This window comes from Bombina bombina, chromosome 2 (genome assembly GCF_027579735.1).
Source record: "Bombina bombina isolate aBomBom1 chromosome 2, aBomBom1.pri, whole genome shotgun sequence".
Lineage (NCBI taxonomy): Eukaryota > Metazoa > Chordata > Amphibia > Anura > Bombinatoridae > Bombina > Bombina bombina.
The window spans coordinates 683,180,095-683,203,450 of NC_069500.1; the positions used below are offsets into that span (position 1 = coordinate 683,180,095).

The following is a 23,356-nucleotide window of genomic DNA, read 5'->3' on the forward strand; positions in this document are numbered from 1 at the left end:
TTATTTACGATCTTTATAAACATGGCTTACCGGATCCCATAGGGAAAATGACAGCTTCCAGCATTACATCGTCTTGTTAGAATGTGTCATACCTCAAGCAGCAAGAGACTGCTCACTGTTCCCCCAACTGAAGTTAATTGCTCTCAACAGTCCTGTGTGGAACAGCCATGGATTTTAGTGACGGTTGCTAAAATCATTTTCCTCATACAAACAGAAATCTTCATCTCTTTTCTGTTTCTGAGTAAATAGTACATACCAGCACTATTTTAAAATAACAAACTCTTGATTGAATAATAAAAACTACAGTTAAACACTAAAAAACTCTAAGCCATCTCCGTGGAGATGTTGCCTGTACAACGGCAAAGAGAATGACTGGGGTAGGCGGAGCCTAGGAGGGATCATGTGACCAGCTTTGCTGGGCTCTTTGCCATTTCCTGTTGGGGAAGAGAATATCCCACAAGTAAGGATGACGCCGTGGACCGGACACACCTATGTTGGAGAAATATAGTGTGATATAAGTTGGGGCAGTCACAGAGTATCAAATACTAAGTATCGTCAAGTTATTTATTTAACCCCTTATTATGAGGTAGGAAGTAATAATATTTTGTAGCATACAATATTTATATGTTGCCAACAGTATTAACACAGTATCATAGTAATACTAGGACAAAGATTCAGATCTGATCTTAGTTGAATACAGATAGTATTGCTAAGGTTAACATATATTATTCACTACAAGAGTGCTAAGAGTTAAACTCGCTATATATTGTGAATTAGCGTTTGTATTTTGAATACCACAACTGGGAAACAGAGATAAAGAGATATGATATAGCACACAGTGTTAGTGTGATACCAACAATAATGTCTCAATGTTGTATATATTATTCACTGTAATGTTATCCCAATGTGGATATGTTGTTTACTATAGTATACATATAGAGAGCTTTAAAAATAAATAGAGCTTGTACTAGTTGTGAATTATTTAGGTAAGCTGGCATATGCACTGTTAATGTTGTTCACTATAGTATACATATAGAGAGCTTTAAAAATAAATAGAGCTTGTACTAGTTGTGAATTATTTAGGTAAGCTGGTGTCTGCACTGTTAATGTTGTTCACTATAGTATACATATAGAGAGCTTTACAAATAAATAGAGCTTGTACTAGTTGTGAATTATTTAGGTAAGCTGGCGTCTGCACTGTTAATGTTGTTTACTATAGTATACATATAGAGAGCTTTAAAAATAAATAGAGCTTGTACTAGTTGTGAATTATTTAGGTAAGCTGGCGTCTGCACTGTTAATGTTGTTCACTATAGTATACATATAGAGAGCTTTACAAATAAATAGAGCTTGTACTAGTTGTGAATTATTTAGGTAAGCTGGCGTCTGCACTGTTAATGTTGTTTACTATAGTATACATATAGAGAGCTTTAAAAATAAATAGAGCTTGTACTAGTTGTGAATTATTTAGGTAAGCTGGCGTCTGCACTGTTAATGTTGTTCACTATAGTATACATATAGAGTGCTAAAAATAAATAGAGCTTGTACTAGTTGTGAATTATTTAGGTAAGCTGGCGTATGCACTGTTAATGTTGTTCAATATAATATACATATAGAGTGCTAAAAATAAAGCTTGTACTCATAGTTTGTTGTGAATTATTTCGCTAAACTGACGTTTACACTTATATGCCAAACATAGGGTTTAAAAATTAAGGAGTATCTTGTAGCACACGTTTGCTACCGACAATAATATCCCTATGTTTTAGAAAACACCAAAACCGAAGCTAGAAAACATTCAAATTCAACCAAGGTACAGCTAGAGTTAGCTCTCAAACCTGAGATTGCCCGCCTAATTAGGATTGAAAGGTTCTAAACTGAAATCTTAGCCTTGTAAGTTAAACTGTTGAACCTAACTACCGTCCTGGCTTTGCACCGTAGCTTGAATAAATATGAAAAGTTTCAATACTGATATTAACTGGTAATTGGCAACAAAGTGGCGAACAAGTTAAAATAATAACAGGAAGTCCCCTGACGCGGTCGCGTTTCTCTTACGCTTCCTCAGAGGTGAGCGCAGGGCTACAAAGCTCGAAGTTAAATTGCAACTGATAAACCTCCCTTTCCCTTTGATAGGCTGAATATCGATTCCATCAATGTCTGTGAATTGGTTTAGATGTCTATCACTCAAATGGTGAAGACTTTAACCATGTGTTGTCATAGGGATAAACAACAATATTGGACTGAAATATAGAATGATTCTTGACAAAATGATTGTGGGTTTATCTATTTAAAGAACAAGGTATTTAGATAAATATATTTGCAAAGACCCATTATAGGGACTGAACTGTTCAGGGCCAAATCAATGGTATCATCAACAAATCTATTAGCTCTTTATGCAAAATGAATTGGGTCCTGAAGAGCATCAGTCATGATTTTAAGGTGATGCAAAATAAGTCTCATTACAAAAGGGCAACAGATCTGTAATCATTTACAAAGATCTTCTGAAGTTAAAGCAAGCAGGTACCATGCACTCTGGTATAGACTGATGTAAAAAAAAGATGGTCAGAAGTTAAACACAGTGCTTTAATTTAGCTGGAAAGATCTGGTCAGGGCCTGGTGTTTAAAGAAACAGCTATCTTGGTGCTCAATAAAGATGATAGGAGAGTGTAACTGACTGTGATTAAGCTGAAGAGTAGGAAGTGTGGTGGAAACCTATTGTCTCTCAAAGTCTGACTAAAAAAGTGTTTTTCCTACAAAATACTTTTACTTCAGACCTTACATTATCCACGTTCTACAATTTAAAACAATCTCAACCACCACCTGCTTATTTCTCTTGTTAAGTGTATCCAGTCCACGGATCATCCATTACTTGTGGGATATTCTCCTTCCCAACAGGAAGTTGCAAGAGGATCACCCACAGCAGAGCTGCTATATAGCTCCTCCCCTCACTGCCATATCCAGTCATTCTCTTGCAACTCTCAACAAAGATGGACGTAGTAAGAGGAGAGTGGTGTATTATAGTTAGTTTTTTAACTTCAATCAAAAGTTTATTTTTAAATGGTACCGGAGTGTACTGTTTCATCTCAGGCACAATTAGAAGAAGAATCTGCCTGTGATTTCTATGATCTTAGCAGAAGTAACTAAGATCCACTGCCGTTCTCACATATTCTGAGGAGTGAGGTAACTTCAGAGGGGGAATGGCGTGCAGGTTTTCCTGCAATAAGGTATGTGCAGTTAATATATTTCATGGGATGGAATTTGCTAGAAAAATGCTGCTGATACCGGATTAATGTAAGTTAAGCCTTAAATGCAGTGATAGCGACTGGTATCAGGCTTATTAACAGAGATACATACTCTTATAAAAGTGTAATATAAAACGTTTGCTGGCATGTTAATCGTTTTTATATATGTTTGGTGACAAAACTTATTGGGGCCTAGTTTTTTTCCACATGGCTGGCTTGATATTTGCCTAGAAACAGTTTCCTGAAGCTTTCCACTGTTGCAATATGAGTGGGAAGGGCCTATTTTAGTGCTTTTCTGTGCAGATAAAAATACTGACAGAGACATTCAGCTTCCCTCTGCATGATACAGGACATCTCTGAAGGGCTCAAAAGGCTTCAAAGTCGTGTTTGAGGAGGGTAACAATCACAGTAGACTGTGGCAGTTGTTGTGACTGTGTTTAAAAAACGTTTTTGTCATTTATTATTCTGTTTTTGTTATTAAGGGGTTAATCATCCATTTGCAAGTGGGTGCAATGCTCTGCTGACTTGTTACATACACTGTAAAAATGTTGTTAGTGTAACTGCCTTTTTTCACTGTTATTTCAAATTTTGTCAAAATTTGTTTCTCTTAAAGGCACAGTAACGTTTTTTATATTGCTTGTTAACTTGCTTTAAAGTGTTTTCCAAGCTTGCTAGTCTGTACAAACATGTCTGAAACAGAGGATACTTGTTCATTATGTTTAAAAGCCATGGTGGAGCCCCATAGGAGAATGTGTACTAAATGTATTGATTTCACCTTAAACTGTAAAGATCAGTCTTTATAAAAAAATTGTCACCAGAGGGGTCTGTCGCGGGGGACGTTATGCCGACTAACTCTCCCCACGTGTCGGACCCTTCGCCTCCCGCTCAAGGGACGCACGCTAATATGGCGCCAAGTACATCAGGGACGCCCATAGCAATTACTTTGCAGGACATGGCTGCAATCATGAATAATACCCTGTCAGAGGTATTATCCAGATTGCCTGAATTGAGAGGCAAGCGCGATAGCTATGGGGTTAGACGAGATACAGAGCGCGTAGATGCTGTAAGAGCCATGTCTGATACTGCGTCACAATATGCAGAACCTGAGGACGGAGAGCTTCAGTCTGTGGGTGACGTCTCTGAATCGGGGAGACCTGATTCAGAGATTTCTAATTTTAAATTTAAGCTTGAGAACCTCCGTGTATTGCTTGGGGAGGTATTAGCTGCTCTGAATAACTGTGACACAATTGCAGTGCCAGAGAAATTGTGTAGGCTGGATAAATACTATGCAGTGCCGGTGAGTACTGATGTTTTTCCAATACCTAAAAGGCTTACAGAAATTATTAGTAAGGAGTGGGATAGGCCCGGTGTGCCCTTTTCCCCACCTCCTATATTTAGAAAAATGTTTCCAATAGATGCCACTACACGGGACTTATGGCAGACTGTCCCTAAGGTGGAGGGAGCAGTTTCTACTTTAGCAAAGCGTACCACTATCCCGGTTGAGGACAGTTGTGCTTTTTCAGATCCAATGGATAAAAAATTAGAGGGTTACCTTAAGAAAATGTTTATTCAACAAGGTTTTATTTTACAGCCCCTTGCATGCATTGCACCTGTCACTGCTGCGGCGGCGGCATTCTGGTTTAAGGCCCTGGAAGAGGCCATCCATACAGCTCCATTGACTGAAATTGTTGACAAGCTTAGAACTCTTAAGCTAGCTAACTCATTTGTTTCTGATGCCATTGTTCATTTGACTAAACTAAAGGCTAAGAATTCCGGATTCGCCATCCAGGCGCGTAGGGCGCTATGGCTCAAATCCTGGTCAGCTGATGTGACTTCAAAGTCTAAATTACTCAACATTCCTTTCTAGGGGCAGACCTTATTTGGGCCTGGTTTGAAAGATATTTTTGCTGACATTACTGGAGGTAAGGGTCATACCCTTCCTCAGGACAGGGCCAAATCAAAGGCCAAACAGTCTAATTTTCGTGCCTTTCGAAATTTCAAGGCAGGTGCAGCATCAACTTCCTCTGCTTCAAAACAAGAGGGAACTTTTGCTCAATCCAAGCAGGCCTGGAAACCTAACCAGTCCTGGAACAAGGGCAAGCAGGCCAGAAAGCCTGCTGCTGCCTCTAAGACAGCATGAAGGAGCGGCCCCCTATCCGACAACGGATCTAGTAGGGGGCAGACTCTCTCTCTTCGCCCAGGCGTGGGCAAGAGATGTTCAGGATCCCTGGGCGTTAGAGATCATATCTCAGGGATATCTTCTGGACTTCAAAGCTTCTCCTCCACAAGGGAGATTTCACCTTTCAAGATTATCTGCAAACCAGATAAAGGAAGAGGCATTCCTAAGCTGCGTACAAGATCTCCTTGTAATGGGAGTGATCCATCCAGTTCCGTGGACGGAACAAGGACAGGGGTTTTATTCAAATCTGTTTGTGGTTCCCAAAAAAGAGGGAACCTTCAGACCAATTTTGGATTTAAAGATCCTAAACAAATTCCTCAGAGTTCCGTCATTCAAGATGGAAACTATTCTAACCATTTTACCCATGATCCAAGAGGGTCAGTACATGACCACAGTGGACTTAAAGGATGCCTACCTTCACATTCCGAATCACAAGAATCATCATCAGTTCCTGAGGTTTGCCTTTCTAGACAGGCATTACCAATGTGTAGCTCTTCCATTCGGGTTGGCTACAGCCCCAAGAATTTTTACAAAGGTTCTGGGCTCACTTCTGGCGGTCCTAAGACCGCGAGGCATATCGGTGTCTCCTTACCTGGACGATATCCTGATACAGGCGTCAAGCTTTCAAATTGCCAAATCTCATACAGAGATAGTTCTGGCATTCCTGAGGTCGCATGGGTGGAAAGTGAACGAAGAAAAGAGTTCTCTATCTCCTCTCACGAGGGTTTCCTTCCTAGGGACTCTAATAGATTCTGTAGAAATGAAAATTTACCTGACGGAGTCCATGAACCCTGTACCTGAAGGCTCAGGGTTCATGGACTCAGAAGGAGAAACTCCTCCCAATAAATATTCTGGAGTTAAGAGCAATATTCAATGCTCTTCTGGCTTGGCCTCAGCTAGCAACACTGAGGTTCATCAGATTTCAGTCGGACAACATCACGACTGTGGCTTACATCAACCATCAAGGGGGGAACCAGGAGTTCCCTAGCGATGTCAGAAGTCTCCAAGATAATTCGCTGGGCAGAGACTCACTCTTGCCACCTGTCAGCGATCCATATCCCAGGTGTAGAGAACTGGGAGGCGGATTTTCTAAGTCATCAGACTTTTCATCCGGGGAATGGGAACTCCATCCGAAGGTGTTTGCTCAATTGGTTCTCCGTTGGGGCAAACCAGAATTGGATCTCATGGCGTCTCGCCAGAACGCCAAGCTTCCTTGTTACGGATCCAGGTCCAGGGACCCAGAAGCGGCACTGATAGATGCTCTAGCAGCGCCTTGGTTCTTCAACCTGGCTTATGTGTTTCCACCGTTTCCTCTGCTCCCTCATCTAATTGCCAAAATCAAACAGGAAAGAGCATTGGTGATATTGATAGCGCCTGCGTGGCCACGCAGGACCTGGTATGCAGGCCTAGTGGAAAATAAAACAATTAGAGACCAGCGCAAAATGAATTGAATACAAACACCTATATATAAGGAAGATTCCCAATATTACTTCCAAAAGGACAAAAATTTAAATATAATACAGAATATAAGTGCGCAAAGTGGATGCTAAAGTATACAATTAAAAAGGGTTTTTTTTAAAATAAACTCAGAATTCTGAATGTTTGACCATGTGCAAAAATTCAAATCTATATATATTCAAATGCAGAGAGTTTTTATAGGTCCTCACACCAAAGGGTTAAAATTAATTCCCATATACTTCGATTAAAGTTAAATTAGTGGTGAATACAAACATGAAACAAACCACATATGATTAAAATGTATATTGTATTTTATAATGCTTAAAAACATGAAATAAACAATTTGAAAATACTCTTTCTAAAATTATAGTTATAATTATAAATCTAACATTTATTTAATACTTATTTAATACAATTGATAGTGACCGGCCCTAACTTATAAAACACATCTAAATTAATAACACATCTAAATAAATACCACATAAATTGATAAAAGGACAAATATGATCATAAAATAAAGTGTAAGTTTTTAGGACTCAGATGGAAACTTAGTAATTAGTCTATAGAGAGGTATCAAGTAAGACTTGGTAGATGCAGAAATAAGAAATTGTGCACTTCTTAGACAAAAACAAATGGAATGGCTATGCCTTTAAGAATTTGAAGATTTCCTGAGGGTATAAAAAGCCGGCATCTGAGACTCACAAACTGAGCTTGAAAAAGGAATTGAAACGCGTTGCTCAGTTGAACTATATCAATATTGAACATTGGTCACTCTATGAATTTGAATTTATGAATTTGAATTTTAAAACAACTTTTTTGCAGCTTTCTTGTAGTTTTTATCCACCTTTGACAGGTGTATCCTGTTTGGCGCCTTGATTTTTACATCACCCTGGGCTACTCTCTGTAGTGAGCTGGTGTTAAGGCTGTGAGAAGAGCCTGTGTGGATCCTATACACACCGGGACACCTGTGTTTTATGAGAGTCGGGCGCGGTGCTGATCTTTCGGTACCTATGTGTAAGTACCGATATTTGTTTGTTGTATAAACTATATACACCAATTTCAAGTGGACGCTTCTGTCTCCCACCTTGACGCTGCTCAGGACCAGCTGGGAGGAATCAGAAGATTTTTCTTGCCTATCATTGTGCTTTTGTGGAAAGCTTGGGAAGGACATCGTTTGGGACTTTCCTTTTTGGACTAATTACAAAGTTTCCATCTGAGTCCTAAAAACTTACACTTTATTTTATGATCATATTTGTCCTTTTATCAATTTATGTGGTATTTATTTAGATGTGTTATTAATTTAGATGTGTTTTATAAGTTAGGGCCGTTCACTATCAATTGTATTAAATAAGTATTAAATAAATGTTAGATTTATAATTATAACTATAATTTTAGAAAGAGTATTTTCAAATTGTTTATTTCATGTTTTTAAGCATTATAAAATACAATATACATTTTAATCATATGTGGTTTGTTTCATGTTTGTATTCACCACTAATTTAACTTTAATCGAAGTATATGGGAATCAATTTTAACCCTTTGGTGTGAGGACCTATAAAAACCTCTCTGCATTTGAATATATATAGATTTGAATTTTTGCACATGGTCAAACATTCAGAATTCTGAGTTTATTTTAAAAAAAAAACCTTTTTAATTGTATACTTTAGCATCCACTTTGCGCACTTATATTCTGTATTATATTTAAATGCAGGCCTAGTGAACATGTCATCCTTTCCACCATGGACTCTGCCTCGGAGACAAGACCTTCTAATACAAGGTCCTTTCAATCATCCGAATCTACTTTCTCTGAGACTGACTGCATGGAGATTGAACGCTTGATCCTATCAAAGCGTGGCTTCTCCGAGTCAGTAATTGATACCTTAATACAGGCACGAAAGCCTGTCACCGGGAAAATTTACCACAAGATATGGCGTAAATATCTTCATTGGTGTGAATCCAAGAATTACTCATGGAGTAGGGTTAGGATTCCTAGGATATTGTCCTTCCTCCAAGAGGGTTTGGACAAAGGATTATCAGCTAGTTCTTTAAAGGGACAGATTTCTGCTCTGTCTATTCTTTTACACAAGCGTCTGGCAGAAGTTCCAGACGTTCAGGCATTTTGTCAGGCTTTAGTTAGAATTATTTAAACCTGTTGCTCCTCCATGGAGCTTAAACTTGGTTCTTAAAGTTCTTCAAGGTGTTCCGTTTGAACCCCTTCATTCTATTGATATCAAACTTCTTTCATGGAAAGTTCTTTTTCTGATGGCTATTTCCTCGGCTCGAAGAGTCTCAGAGTTATCTGCCTTACATTGTGATTCTCCTTATCTGATCTTTCATTCAGATAAAGTTGTTCTGCGTACAAAACCTGGGTTTTTACCTAAGGTGGTTTCTAACAAGAATATCAATCAAGAGATTATTGTTCCATCATTATGTCCTAATCCTTCTTCAAAGAAGGAACGTCTTTTGCATAATCTAGACGTAGTCCGTGCCTTGAAGTTTTACTTACAGGCTACTAAAGCTTTTCGCCAAACATCTAACCTTTTTAGTTTGTTGTTTACTCTGGACAGAGGAGAGGTCAGAAGGCCTCGGCAACCTCTCTTTCTTTTAGGTTTCGGAGTATAATCCGTTTAGCCTATGAGACTGCTGGACAGCAGCCTCCTGAAAAGATTACAGCTCATTCTACTAGAGCTGTGGCTTCCACCTGGGCCTTTAAAAATGAGGCCTCAGTTGAACAGATTTGCAAGGCTGCAACTTGGTCTTCCCTTCATACTTTTTCCAAATTTTACAAATTTGATACTTTTGCTTCTTCGGAGGCTGTTTTTGGGAGAAAGGTTCTACAGGCAGTGGTTCCTTCCGTTTAAGTTCCTGCCTTGTCCCTCCCATCATCCGTGTACTTTAGCTTTGGTATTGGCATCCCACAAGTAATGGATGATCCGTGGACTGGATACACTTAACAAGAGAAAACATAATTTATGCTTACCTGATAAATTTATTTCTCTTGTAGTGTATCCAGTCCACGGCCCGCCCTGTCCTTTTCAGGCAGGTCTAAATTTTAATTAAACTACAGTCACCACTGCACCCTATGGTTTCTCCTTTCTCTGCTTGTTTCGGTCGAATGACTGGATATGGCAGTGAGGGGAGGAGCTATATAGCAGCTCTGATGTGGGTAATCCTCTTGCAACTTCCTGTTGAGAAGGAGAATATCCCACAAGTAATGGATGATTCGTGGACTGGATACACTACAAGAGAAATAAATTTATCAGGTAAGCATAAATTGTTTTTTTCCTACATGTTCTCTCTAATAAAGGCAAGTCTGCTGTTATATCTTTAATTTGTAATATGTATTTTAAAGAAGTTTTCAGTCACAAGTGATAAATGAATAACATTATAGTCACCAAAAATCTAAAAAATAAACCCCACACACTGCACATTATCTCGAACAGCTTTACATGTGAATCTGAAAAACAACCTGTGAAAAAATGTTTCTGCTATTAGTTGTTTTTTTGTGGGGGGGGTTAAACTATTGGCATTTTTACTAGAGAAATCTATGTCTAATTTTATTTATTCTGTTTAGATCATTATGTTTTTTTGTACTTTGTGTGCAGGTTAAAACCAGAACTTATCTTTTGACCTCACTGCCTCTTTGGATAAAACATGTTTCTGAGGACAAGTTGCAAACATTTGCTGATGTTTTTATGGTGCCCCAATTTGAAACACAGAATAAAACAAAATATTTGGAGCTGTCCCGGTGCGTTTTACAAGGTGTAAGCCAAGCAATGAAACTACCTAGCCCCCCACAGCACTGCTGGAGTTTCCTCTGCAAAACTACAGAGAACATTTTTCATCTTATGCCAAATGAGATACAGGTGATGTGCAGTTAAGCTTTATTCTGACTTAATATTTGTAATTTAATGATTTACAAATGTCTCAAACTATTTTCATACAAATTCTTTATATAATGTGTTGTGGAACAAGTTGAAATAAATGTTATCGTTTCAAGTGGTTGTAACATAGTAACACAATAATATACTTGTAGACATCCTACGGTTGATTGGCTTTAGCGAGCGGTTGTTACAGCACAGAAAAACATTGCTTATTGGTCAGTAAAATAAAAATAGATTAATATAGCTGTGCTGTTACAAATATGATACTTGGAGATTATCAGACCAATAGATGACATGGAGAAAAAAACACTCAAAATCTTTTTTTTTTTTTTTTTTTTTAGACTTTATATAGTAACGTGTGTGTCACTCCTTCACATCCAGAACTCTACTTAGATAAGCTGCTCTTTTGCCTTTCTACAGATCATTGTGGGATCTCACAGTGCTGATGAGACACATTAGATAATCTCACCAGACCAGAGATCTTTACAGTTCTTTTAAATCATTTAGATGTTATGGATTACAATTCAATTTTTAGAGGGTTTGATAATCACCAAGCACCATGTTTGCAATAGTCAAGCTAATTATACTTATATTTCTCTAAATTGTCACTCAGCCTTCTTCCCTTAACTTCAAATCAAGAGTTACTGTTATCATTATTTTATTGAATCTTTTAATATATTTTCAAGGGCATTTAAAAAAACTGCAAATTGTGTTAAATATTTTTTTCCTGCAAATTGCTCCTTTTTTCTATATACATTTGTATTTAACTTTGGATTTTTTGAATGTAAATAGAAAATCAGTTCACTATCATCATCTTCATTAATATTATTATTATTATGACCATTTATTTGTAAATTACCACCAAATCCCATAGCATTCATGGTGAGAGTTACAGATACATAAAACAGACTAAACAAAACAAATACAAGAAGTTTTTTAATTGGTCATTTTTTATTTCTTAAATTGTTTTAATCTCTTTCATGTTTTTGTATGCGATGCAGCAAGCTGATGTGGAATTGTTTGTTGAAATTGGAAAATGCCTCTCAGAAATGGCGGATAGCGAAATTGAAAGGATATGCAATGTTTCAAAGGTATCAGAAGTAGAAATAACAAGTTGTTTTGCATATATTTATTTTTACTGTAAACATTTATTTTGATGATGACGACGTCTGTTGCTCTGTATTATTATTATTATAAAGAAATAGATTGTGATAAATTCTGTAAATGACCATTGATAACCTTCTTATACCCTTTTCCTTCTATAAAGGGGAACATTGAGAAAAGCACATTTGTGAGAGTGTATTTAGTTTCACAAGGACGGCTCCCATTGTCCTGCCTAACTGATGTACTTACTGTAGCTGCGGAATGCAAGGAGAACCAACCCATTGTGTGGATGCTTCTACAAGCTTTTTATCAAGCACGGATCACTAGCCACCAAAATACAGGTAAAGCAACAGGAGATGGGACACTACCTCTTAAAGCTGTTTTTACAGCTGAATCCTACTAAATGTAAATCTTATTGTTATGGTTATTCACTCTAATGCAGTGTTGGTTAATGCTAAACTTTATTTCATTTATAATTACATAAAATAAATTATTATATATAGCACATGTGCACATTCCTCCACACAAGACCTCAGCAGTGTGCTTAATGGAGCTGGTGTTTTTTATTCACAAATCCATTTTAAACATGGATACCCTCATACAAGGCTACTCTAGGCAGCTTTAAAGGGATATGAAACCCAACTTTTTTTTTCATGATTCCGATAGGGCACGTGATTTTAAACGGCATTCTAATTTACTTTGATTATCAATTTTTCTTCATTCCTTTGGTATCTTTTGTTGAAACGCAGAGACGTATGCTTAGGAGCCGGCCCAATTCTGGAGCACTATGTGGCAGCAGTTCTGCAAGAATGTTATCCATTTGTAAGAGCACTATATGGTCTTCACTATTTCCTGTCATGTAGTACTCCAGATGCCTACCTAGTATCTCTTCAACACGGAATATCATGGTAACGAAGCAAATTTGATAATAGAAATAAATTGGAAACTTTTTAAAAATGGTTTGCTCTGTCTGAATCCCACAAAAAAATTGTGTTTCATATTGCTTTTAATGCATAGCAGGGATAGGTAAGGTCAAATGTGAGCAGCTGTTTTAGTTGCATTAGACCTCACCAGCACATGACAGATTCCTTACTTGCTGTTTACTCAAGCTAGTATGGGGCATCCAAACCAGTTTCCAAATAAGTTATGGTGATTAAAAATATGATGAGAACCATAAGTGAAGTGACATACAGTATTCATTTATATGAAAGAGCTATCTTTTCCAATGGATATAAGACTTCTCCTTTTCTTTTATTATCTATTATTTTTTATTCTGTTTTTCAAACAAAATGGATGGTTATCCTTAATTTCCACCTCTCACTTGGGGCAGTATGTATTCTTTTATTAGGGCTTCCACTGTGTATATTTATATACAAATTATATGTTACATAATCATATCATATTTCTGTTTAAGCATATATATTTCCATCTAAAGGGGAGGAGAGACCTCGGCTTCATTCATAACTAGTGGGAAATAAGAACCTGGACACCAGGAGGAGGCAAAGACACCCCAGCCAAAGGCTTAAATACCTCCCCCACTCCCCTCATCCCCCCGTCATTCTTTGCATTTTGTCACAGGAGGTTGGCAGAGAAGTGTTGGAAGATTTGGAGTAGTCTCTTGTGTAGGGTAGTACTCTTTGGAATGGAACTGGAGTTTTAAGTAGTCCTGTCAGCCTCTTAGTGAGAGCCTGGGTGAAAGTTAGAGTCTGCAGATGCAGGTAGAGTCTTTCTGTGAAACCATCCAGACTCATATTAACAGCTCCATAAGCAATCAGCGTTGACGAGTTTCGCTGCCTGCTTTCTACACTCAAGTCCATGTCAGAAGCGATGCTACTAACCTGTCGCACTTGAAGGGCTGTGTTCCTGTTCCACGGCATAGATTCTGGTAAGATAGTTTCATTTTATTATATTCATGATAACGGAGAAGACAGGATCACAGTGTGACACCTTTATCTTTATAGAATCAAGGGTTAATATTCATGGAAGGGGGATTATTGAATAGGGGGGTTTATACATAATATTGTTTGTGTCATTGCTGTGTGAGATGAGGCTCTGGCAATGGTGGAACTGACAGGTTCTCTTCCAGGAGTATTTGCGCGTCTGTTTTGGCACGTTTTCTTCCCTAGTGCAGGGGCGGTCCTGCGAGGCACTCCATTAAACCGGGTGTGGCCTAGGCAACTTATTCTGCTTGACTGGCGAAAGAGACAAAGCGGTTTCTGTAGTCCGGGTCATAGGAGGTGGTGAGTGCTCTGGCCATTGGAGGTTATAAAGGTGCCCTTTTTTATTATTAAAATATAGTCCATAATAAAAGCGCAGGCTATGGACTCTGACGTGTTAGAGGGTACTCCCTCTTTAACAAAGTCTCATACCTGTGTTTATTGTGAGGAGTTTCTGGTAGATCAGCCTGCTCAACTTTGTTCCACATGCCTTGATAATGTTGTGACATCTAAAAATAAGAGGATGTCTAGTACTACTGAGGGTTCTCCGTCCCATGAGGTGCGTTCACTGCATCCATCTCCTATTGCACATGCAGCGCCCAAGGGTCCAACGATTACTCCTACGGGAGAGCTTCGTTGGCCGTCAGATTTTGCAGATCAACTGCAAATGGCGCTATCGAAGGTGATCCATGCTTTACCAGGTTCTGCTAAGTGCAAGCGTAGGACACATCTTGGCGGTCCGACCCAGGGGTTCTCTACGGCTATGGAAATATCAGAGGTGTTATCTGCTGATGAGGCCCAATCCGACTCTTCGGAGGAGGACCCTTCTGGGTCGGAATCCGTGTCATCTAGGCCTCCAGCTGCGGAGGAGCCTGACTTTAGGTTTAGGATGGAGAATTTGCGCTTTTTGCTGAAGCAAGTGCTTGTTACTCTGGAGGTTCCGGAACTGAAACTTCCGGAGGTACCTTCGATTCCTAAGCTTGATAAAGTACATGAGGACAGGGTGGTACCTCAGACCTTCCCGGGTTCCCGTTAAGATGGCTAATATTATTAAGAATTAATGGGAGCGACTAGGTTCTAACTTTTCCTCTTCTTCTTCTTTTAAGAAACTGTTCCCCGTTCCGGACTCTCAGCTCGAGCTATGGGGGACTGTCCCTAAGGTGGATGGTGCCATCTCTACGCTCGCGAAGCGGACGACTATTCTACTTGAGGATAGTTGGTCGTTTAAAGAGCCCATGGATAAAAAGTTGGAAAACATGTTAAGAAAGATGTTTCAGCATACATGGTTCATTTTCAACCGACAGCCGCTGTAGCCGCAGTTGCCGGTGCTACGATATATTTGTGTGAATCCATGTGTGATATGGTCGAGGAGGAGACTTCCACGGACGAGATACAGGAAAAGATTAATGCGTTGAAGGTCGCCAATTCTTTCATATGTGATGGTAATATGCAAATTATTCTCCTGAATGTGAAGATATCAGGTTTTTCTGTTTTAGCTCGCAGGGCTCTGACTAAATCATAGTCTGTGGACATGACCTCTATGTCGAGATTGTTGTCCCTACCTTTTCAAGGAAAGATTTTGTCCAGTCCAGGATTGGATTCGATCATAACCACGGTTACGGGAGGCAAGGGTGCTTTTCTACCGCAGGATAAGAAGGCTAAGCCTAAGGGTTCTACCTTTTGTCCTTTTCGTGCGGACAAGGCCCAGCGCCAGCAGCCTGCCGCAAAAGCGGATCAGTCCAAGGGAACTTGGAAGCCAGTTGAGTCTTGGGGTAAGTCCAAGTAGAGCTTCCAAGCAGAGCAAGAAGCCTGCCGAGTCAAAATCGGCATGAAGGAGCGGCCCCGGTCTCTGGACCAAGTAGGGGGCAGGTTATCTCTCTTCTCAGAAGCCTGGTTGCAGGACGTTCTGGACCCTTGGGTTCTGGAGGTTGTCGCCCATGGGTACAGGATAGGATTCAGATCTCATCCATCAAGGGGCAGATTCCTCTTGTCAAATCTGTCTGCAAGACCAGAAAAGAGAAAAGCATTTCTAGAGTGTGTGAGGGATCTCTCTTCTCTAGGAGTTATTGTACCAGTACCCCCGGCAGAGAGGGGTCTAGGGTACTGGTACAATAACTCCTAGAGAAGAGAGATCCCTCACACACTCTAGAAATACTTTTCTCTTTTCTGGTCTTGCAGACAGATTTGACAAGGGGAATCTGCCCCTTGGTGGATGAGATCTGAATCCTATCCTGTACCCTTGGGCAAAAACCTCCAGATGGCTGTTTCATCGTTCAAAATGGAAACGATCAGATCTATTCTGCCCCTAGTTCAAGAGGGACAGTTCATAACGACAATAGACTTAAATGATGCTTACCTTCATGTACCAATCCACAGGGAACCACAGGTTCCTGAGATTTGCGTTTCTGGACCAACACTTCCAGTTTGTGGCCCTTCTTTTTGGTCTGGCGACGGCCCCGAGAGTCTTCACAAAGGTTCTGGGGGAACTACTTGCAGTGGCCAGATCCAGAGGCATTGCTGTGGCGCCTTATCTGGACAACATCCTAGTCGCACAGGATCATTCAAGGGCCCTTCTTCTCCTGCTCCAATCTCACGGTTGGAAAATCAACTCAGGAAAGAGTTCCCTGGTTCCCAGCAACAGGGTGGAGTTCCTGGGCACGATAATAGACTCTATATCCATGAAGATATTTCTCACAGATCAGCGATCAGGAAGATTGTGTCCTCTTGTCTGGCTCTTCAGTCCTCTTCAAGTCCCTCGGTGGCCCTATGTATGGCGGTGATTGGACTCATGGTTTCCAGCATAGACGTCATTCCATTCGCCAGGTTCCAGGTTGAGGCAGTGGAACGGCGATCATTCAGATCTATCGCAGCAGATATCCCTGGACGTTCGGACTCGGAACTCCCTCTCTTGGTGGATCCGTCCGGGACAACTGTCCCTGGGGACATCCTTCCTGAGACCGTCCTGGGAGATCTTGACCACGGACGTGAGTCTGGCAGGATGGGGAGCTGTTTGGGGTGCCAGGATGGCACAAGGAAAATGGACCCAGGAGGAGTCCCTCCTCCTGATAAACATTCTGGAACTTCGAGCAATCTACAATGCTCTGAAGGCGTGGCCTCCTCTGGGGTCATTCAGCTTCATCAGATTCCAGACCAACAACATTACCTCGGTGGCTTACATCAACCATCGGGGGGGGGTACAAGAAGCTCCCTATCAATGAGGGAGGTGTCTCGGATTTTGGAATGGGCGGAGTCCCACAACTGCTCGCTCTCAGCGATCCACATTCCAGGTGTGGACAACTGGGAAACGGACTTTCTCAGCAGGCAGTCCTTTCATCTAGGGGAATGGTCGCTACACCCCGAGGTGTTTGCAGAGATTTGTCTCAGATTGGGAACGCCTGAGATAGATCTCATGGCGTCCAGACTCAATTGCAAGCTACCCAGATACCGGTCAAGGTCAAGGGATCCCCAGGCAGAGCTGATAGATGCCTTAGTGGTTCCTTGGGAATTCAACCTAGCTTACATTTTTCCACTGTTACCGCTTTTTCCTCGTGTAGTGACCCGCATCAAGCAGGAGCGAGCTTCGACCATTCTGATTGCTCCGTTGTGGCCGCGGAGGATGTGCTTTGCGGATCTGGTGGGGATGTCATCCTCTCCTCCTTGGAGGTTACCCTGTCGCAGGGATCTGCTGGGACAGGGTCCCTTTCAACATCAAAATCTAGATTCTCTGAGGCTGACTGCATGGAGATTGAATGCTTAGTCTTGGCCAAACAAGGTTTTTCTGAGAGGGTGATTGATACTTGTTACGGTTGCCTCCAGGCTGGCTGGAAGTTGGACCGTAGAAAAGGATGCTCCTAGCGCTCCCCAAAGGATCATCAGCACCGTAGACACTATAACTACTGCGTAGCCACCATACGTAATGCAGACTCTTTGAACCACCGCTGCTGGGCTGGTATCTCGCCGTCTGCTCTGCGCCCTGGACCTACGACCAGGCTCCAGTAGGTGAACCTCTTCCTTCTGTAGCAATCCCTGTAGCTAAGGGAGTATGAAAAACATAGCAATCCCTGTAGTGATATAGCTGTCCCCTACAAACATGAGTCAAAGCTGCAAGTTAGAGGGTCAGAATAGGTCTGATGTGCTGGAACACACAGCCTGGTTTTTATTGAGGTTACATGCAAAAAAGACACTCTCAGGGGGAGGCATAAAATCCCCAATCACACATTTGATGCATTTAGATAGAGAGGCAACGCCCTTTGACAGGCCATAACAGCAGATAACATTACACACAGTAAAACAATGCAGTCCACCTTATCACTAGCAGTCTGATTAGACAATGGGAAAGTTTATCACTAAACTTAATTAGAGCTGATCCCAGCAAACTTGTATTTAGAATAGGTTTCTTGAAGCTGAACAAAATTTAACTCTTTAGTTCTGACCGAAGGGTCTGTCACATAGCACTTAATGGCACACAATGAAAACGAATGCTTTTGTAACAGTGCTCCCTTTCTGTGGAACACTCTGCCTGCGTGGCACTCGGTTCAGCAAGTCCTATTTACTGAACCAAGTGGGAGAACGCCAGGGACAAGTTAATTTACAGGTCTGGGGACATAGTCTTAAAGGGGCATTGTTCACCAAAGTCACAATATGTCCCCAGACGGTTCTTAAAGGGCCATACATACCCAATAAAAGTTTATAGGTTTTCAGGGGCACAATCTTCCAGGGGCCATAGTCATGAGGAAGGAGGCTGGCAAATAGGCTTCTCCACAATCCATGGAAGCAGGGCAATTTTTCATTTAAAGGGTCAGTTACAAATAGCAGTTTGTAACAATACTCTAGTTCAGGCCAGGAAGCCGGTCACTCGTCGCATCTATCATAAGGTGTGGAGGACTTACTTGTCCTGGTGAGTCGCATGGATATCCTTGGCATAAAGTTAAGGTATCTAGGATTATTTCCTTTCTCCAGGATGCTCTGGAGAAGGGGCTTGCCGCCAGTTCCTTAAAGGGACAGATTTCGGCATTATCAGTCTTGTTGCACAAGAGGCTCGCTGAGCTTCCTGACGTTCAGTTTTTTGTTCAGGCTCTGTCTAGAATCAGGCCTGGCTTGAGACAGTCCGCTCCTCCCTGGAGCTTAAACTTAGTTTTTAAGGTATTGCAGAGGGTTTGAACCTATGCACTCTTTTGACATTTAAGACTCTTTCCTGGAAGGTCCTTTTCTTGTTAGCTATTGCATCGGCACGCAGAGTTTCTGAGCTGGCGGCCTTGCAATGGGAGCCTCCTTATTTGTTTTTTCATGCCGATAAGGCTGTTCTTTGCACTGGATTGGGATTTCTTCCCAATGTTGTGTCTGATCATAACCTCAATCCTTCTTTGTGTCCTAACCTTAATTCTCCAAAGGAGAGGTTGCTTCATAATTTGGATCTTCTTTGTGCCCTGAATTTTTACCTTCAGGCTACTAAGGATTTCAGACAGTCTTACATCTCTGTTTGTGGTGTATACAGGGAAGCGTAAGGGCCAGAAGGCCTCTGCTACTACTTTGTCTTTTTGGTTGAGGTGGTTTAAATTTTTGGTTGAGTTTGTTTCAGTACATATGCCAAATGTTCATAAGACACTATGCAAGTGGCATATTACTGACAATTCTATTCTGACCCACTCTTCAGAGCCTGGATAACTGTTTTGTCCTATACCTCTCACAATCTATTTTGTTCTGATACAACAGGTACTACCAGTGAATAGGTTTGCTTCAGATTTGGCATTGAGATTGGTGCTAAATTACTGCTAGTGTCTTTTAAAAAAACAAATAAATAAATTATTTTTAGATTTTCAAATATAAATATTTCTCTCACCTTGTTGTACAGCCTTATTCAGTAATGATGGGTATACAGTCTTCTGGCCTTCTGGAATACATAGTCTAAATTGTGTCCAACATTTCATTGTATACCCATCCCCTTCATGCTAGTGTCATTTCAGTTTCAGACTAGGCTGGAGTTTTGCTCCAAGCATGAACTGTTTTTTTTTCTTCTTTCTTTCATACAGATGGTGAGTATTATTTGAGAATTACTCTACCACTAGGAGGAGGCAAAGAGTCCCAAACCCCAAGAGCGCTATAAAACCCCTCACACCTACCTTACAGCTAGATTACGAGTTTGGCGTTATGAGTAAAATAGCAGCGTTCTGTCCCATAACGCTGCTTTTTCCCTAACGCTGCTATTACAAGTCTTGTAGGTATAGGTGTACCGCACACCTTTTAGCCTGCCACGCAACGTCAGTACCACACTTTTAAAAAAGTCCTTTTTCAATGGGACTCCCATAGTGCCGGTATTACGAGTTTGCCTGGGAGGCCAAAAAGCGAGCGGTACACCCTATAACCACAAGATCTGTACCACCATCTAAAGTCAGTAGTTATGAGTTTTAAGTGTTAAAAAGTACACTAACACCCATAAACTACCTATTAACCCCTAAACAGAGGCCCTCCCGCATGGCAAACACTATAATAAATGTATTAACCCCTAATTTGACGCTCCGGACGTCGCCGCCACTATTAAAATGTATTAACCCTTATTCCGCCGCTCCCCGACATTGTCACCGCCATAATAAACCTATTAACCCCTAAACTGCAGCCCACCCGCATCGCAAACACTATTTAAATATAATTAACCCCTAATCTGCCGTCCGTCCACACCACCACTATAATAAACCTATTAACCCCTAAACCGAAAGCCCCCACAAGAAATATACTAAAATAAACTATTAACCCATAAACCTAACGCCCCCCTAACTTTATATTAAAATTACAATTTCCCTATCTTAATTAAAACTTACCTGTCAAATTAAATAAATGAATTTTAAACTAACAATTAAACTAACTACCAATTAAATTAAACTATACTACACATTAAAAAAATCCTAACACTAAAAATAACAAAAAGTATCTAATTACAAAAAAATAACTAAATTACAAAAAAAAAAACACTAAATTACGAAAAATAAGAAACAAATTATCAAAAATAAAAAAGAATTACACCTAATTTAATAGCCCTATCAAAATGAAAAAGCCCCCCCAAAATAAAAAAATAGCCTACAATAAACTACCAATGGCCCTTAAAAGGGCCTTTTGTGGGGCATTGCCCCAAAGGCTTAGGGTTACGTTAGGGGTTAATGGATTTATTTAGTGGTAGTAATGTGGGAGGCCAGAGGTTTAGGGGTTAATAACTTAAGTATAGTGGTGGCGACATCGTGAGCGGCAGATTAGGGGTTAATAACATGTTGGTGGCGGCAATGTCAGGGGCAGCAGATTAGGAGTGTTAAGACTCTGAGTTTATGTAAGGGTGTTAGGTTTAAACATTATTTTCTTTTTCCCCATAGACATCAATGGGGCTGCGTTAAGGAGCTTTTGTTTCCGCGATCTCAGGTGTTAGGCTTTATTTTTGCCGGCTCTCCCCATTGATGTCTATGGGGAAATCGTGCACAAGCATGTCAAAGCAGCGCTTGTTTTTGGTGCGGTATGGAGCTCAACACCACCATATCGCCCGCACAAGCCTGCTTTTTTTAAACCTGTAATAGCAGCACTATAGGGAGGTGAAATAATGCCACTTTTGTGGTGGTCATTAAAATCCCTATAGCGCTCAAAACTCGTAATCTAGCTGTATGTCTTTACTTTGCCTTTGCTGGAGGTGGTTGAAGATATTCAGAGGGAGAGTATTTAGTCTATGTTGAGGCCCATTTTCCCCTCAGAGTACAGTGCTTGTCAGAGGGATGTATATGAGGTATGGTGTATGATTCTTTGTTTCACCTCATGGGAAATTTTTCATAAATCCTCTATAATTGGCCGCAGGGACTTGTCTTTTGCCTCCCTTTATAAATCTACAATATACTCCAATAACCTCTAATATGTTTCAGTACTGGTTTGGCTGTCTGCTACTTGATTGCTAGTAGACAAGTGTCTATTGGTATTTTTTATTAACATGTAGACATTCATATAGCTATGTTATTGCCACTTTTTAAAGTTTACTTGTATATGTTGTTGTTATATATTGCCGAGACAGATCCTTTTTCGTTATTCCCTTGCTGTTTTGCACCCATCTGCTTTTTTGGCGTGCTTATTTTTTCATACGTCAGCCTCTGGTTTTCGCACATCGGGATTGTGTATGTCAGGTTTACGCTTATCGGGCTAATGCACATCCCTTTAGTCTACTATAGTATTTCCCACACGTCGGTTTCCACCTGTCAGGTTAGCGCACGTCCCTTTAGTCTTCCTATAGTTTATCCGCATGTTGGTTTACGCATGTGAGTTGACATACATTCACACAGTTATGCGCACGTCAGGTTTTTGGCGAGCAAAATCTCCTTAGTTGTCAGTTGTTTGGCGTATACTCGGATGTAATGTTTATTTCTCCTATTCTGTTTTTCAGTTTGGCTTAGCGTGCATTGTAACTGTTCAAGCTGCTTTGGAGGGAGTAAATGGTTTCCATTCATCAAGAGCTTTTTTACGGGGTTTAATATTTATTGCATTGCCATATGCTATAATGCAACAGCAGGATTCTGCCCCTAAATCTACCCAAGAAACTGAGTCTCCTGAAAACCTTTCTACCATTATTAGGCATATTTATTGTAAGAGAGCTGAAGTGCCCTCTCCAGCTCATTTATGTGGCACATGCTTAGATTTGTTAATGCAATCAGACCAATTTAATGCTATTTCTCTGGGTACTAATGCACATACTCTTTGTTCATTACAGGCCAAACAAGGCAGTTGTCTCAGTTTGATTTTGTTCACATGTTTGCTTATTTTAAGTGCATTTAAAAAAATATATATATTATTGGGGTTATGGATTTATTTTCTCAGTGAAAAGAAAAATGTTTTTAAATCCCTCCCTTAATGTTATTACTTTGTTATTAATTCCCAAGAGTAAGGATTGTGTACTCTCACCACCTATATGAAAGAAAACATAATTTATGCTTGCCTAATTCATTTCTTTCATGGTGGTGAGAGTCCACAAGACCCTACCTTTTTTTTTTTTCTTCAGCACATCTTTTTTCCCTGCTCATTTTTTGGCTCTTGTTCCATTTTCTTATCTCACTTGCTTGGCTATAATAAGCTATATGTGAGGTGAGAGGGGTTTTATAGAGCTCTTGGGGTTTGGTAATCTTTCCCTCCTCCTCAGAAATATTGTTTTTTAGGTCTTTTAAGAAAGATCATATAATAAGGTCATATTTTAAACATTACAGATAATGGTAGAAATGTTGTATAGTAACAATATAAAATTATGATTTCATAACACAATTATAGCCAATCCAGCCTAGCAGCTAATAAGAGTTCATTGTATTCAAAGTTGCTGCAGAAATACCATTTTAAATGGACTGTCTCTCTTTAACACCAACCGAGAGCTTGATTTTTGTTGATGCTGCTTGTTTCCTAGCTTTTCTATAGCCAATACTACAGTATTGACATTTTTAGTATAGGTGGTGGTTTCAACAGGAAAAATAAGTTACTTTCAATTACAAAGTAAATGTGAAGACGCTATTTGCAATTTAATATTCTCCAGTTGGTGTGTGCAATGTCCTT

At 40.2% G+C, this 23,356-nt stretch overlaps 1 protein-coding gene across 1 annotated transcript in view; it reads left to right on the forward strand.

The window, feature by feature from the left end:
• FOCAD (focadhesin) overlaps positions 1 to 23,356 on the forward strand; it is a 1,237,844-nt gene that overhangs the window by 1,163,276 nt on the left and 51,212 nt on the right. The window contains 3 exon segments of the mRNA XM_053702659.1: positions 10,482 to 10,742; positions 11,762 to 11,851; positions 12,028 to 12,205. Of these exon segments, the coding sequence (XP_053558634.1) occupies positions 10,482 to 10,742; positions 11,762 to 11,851; positions 12,028 to 12,205 (529 nt within the window).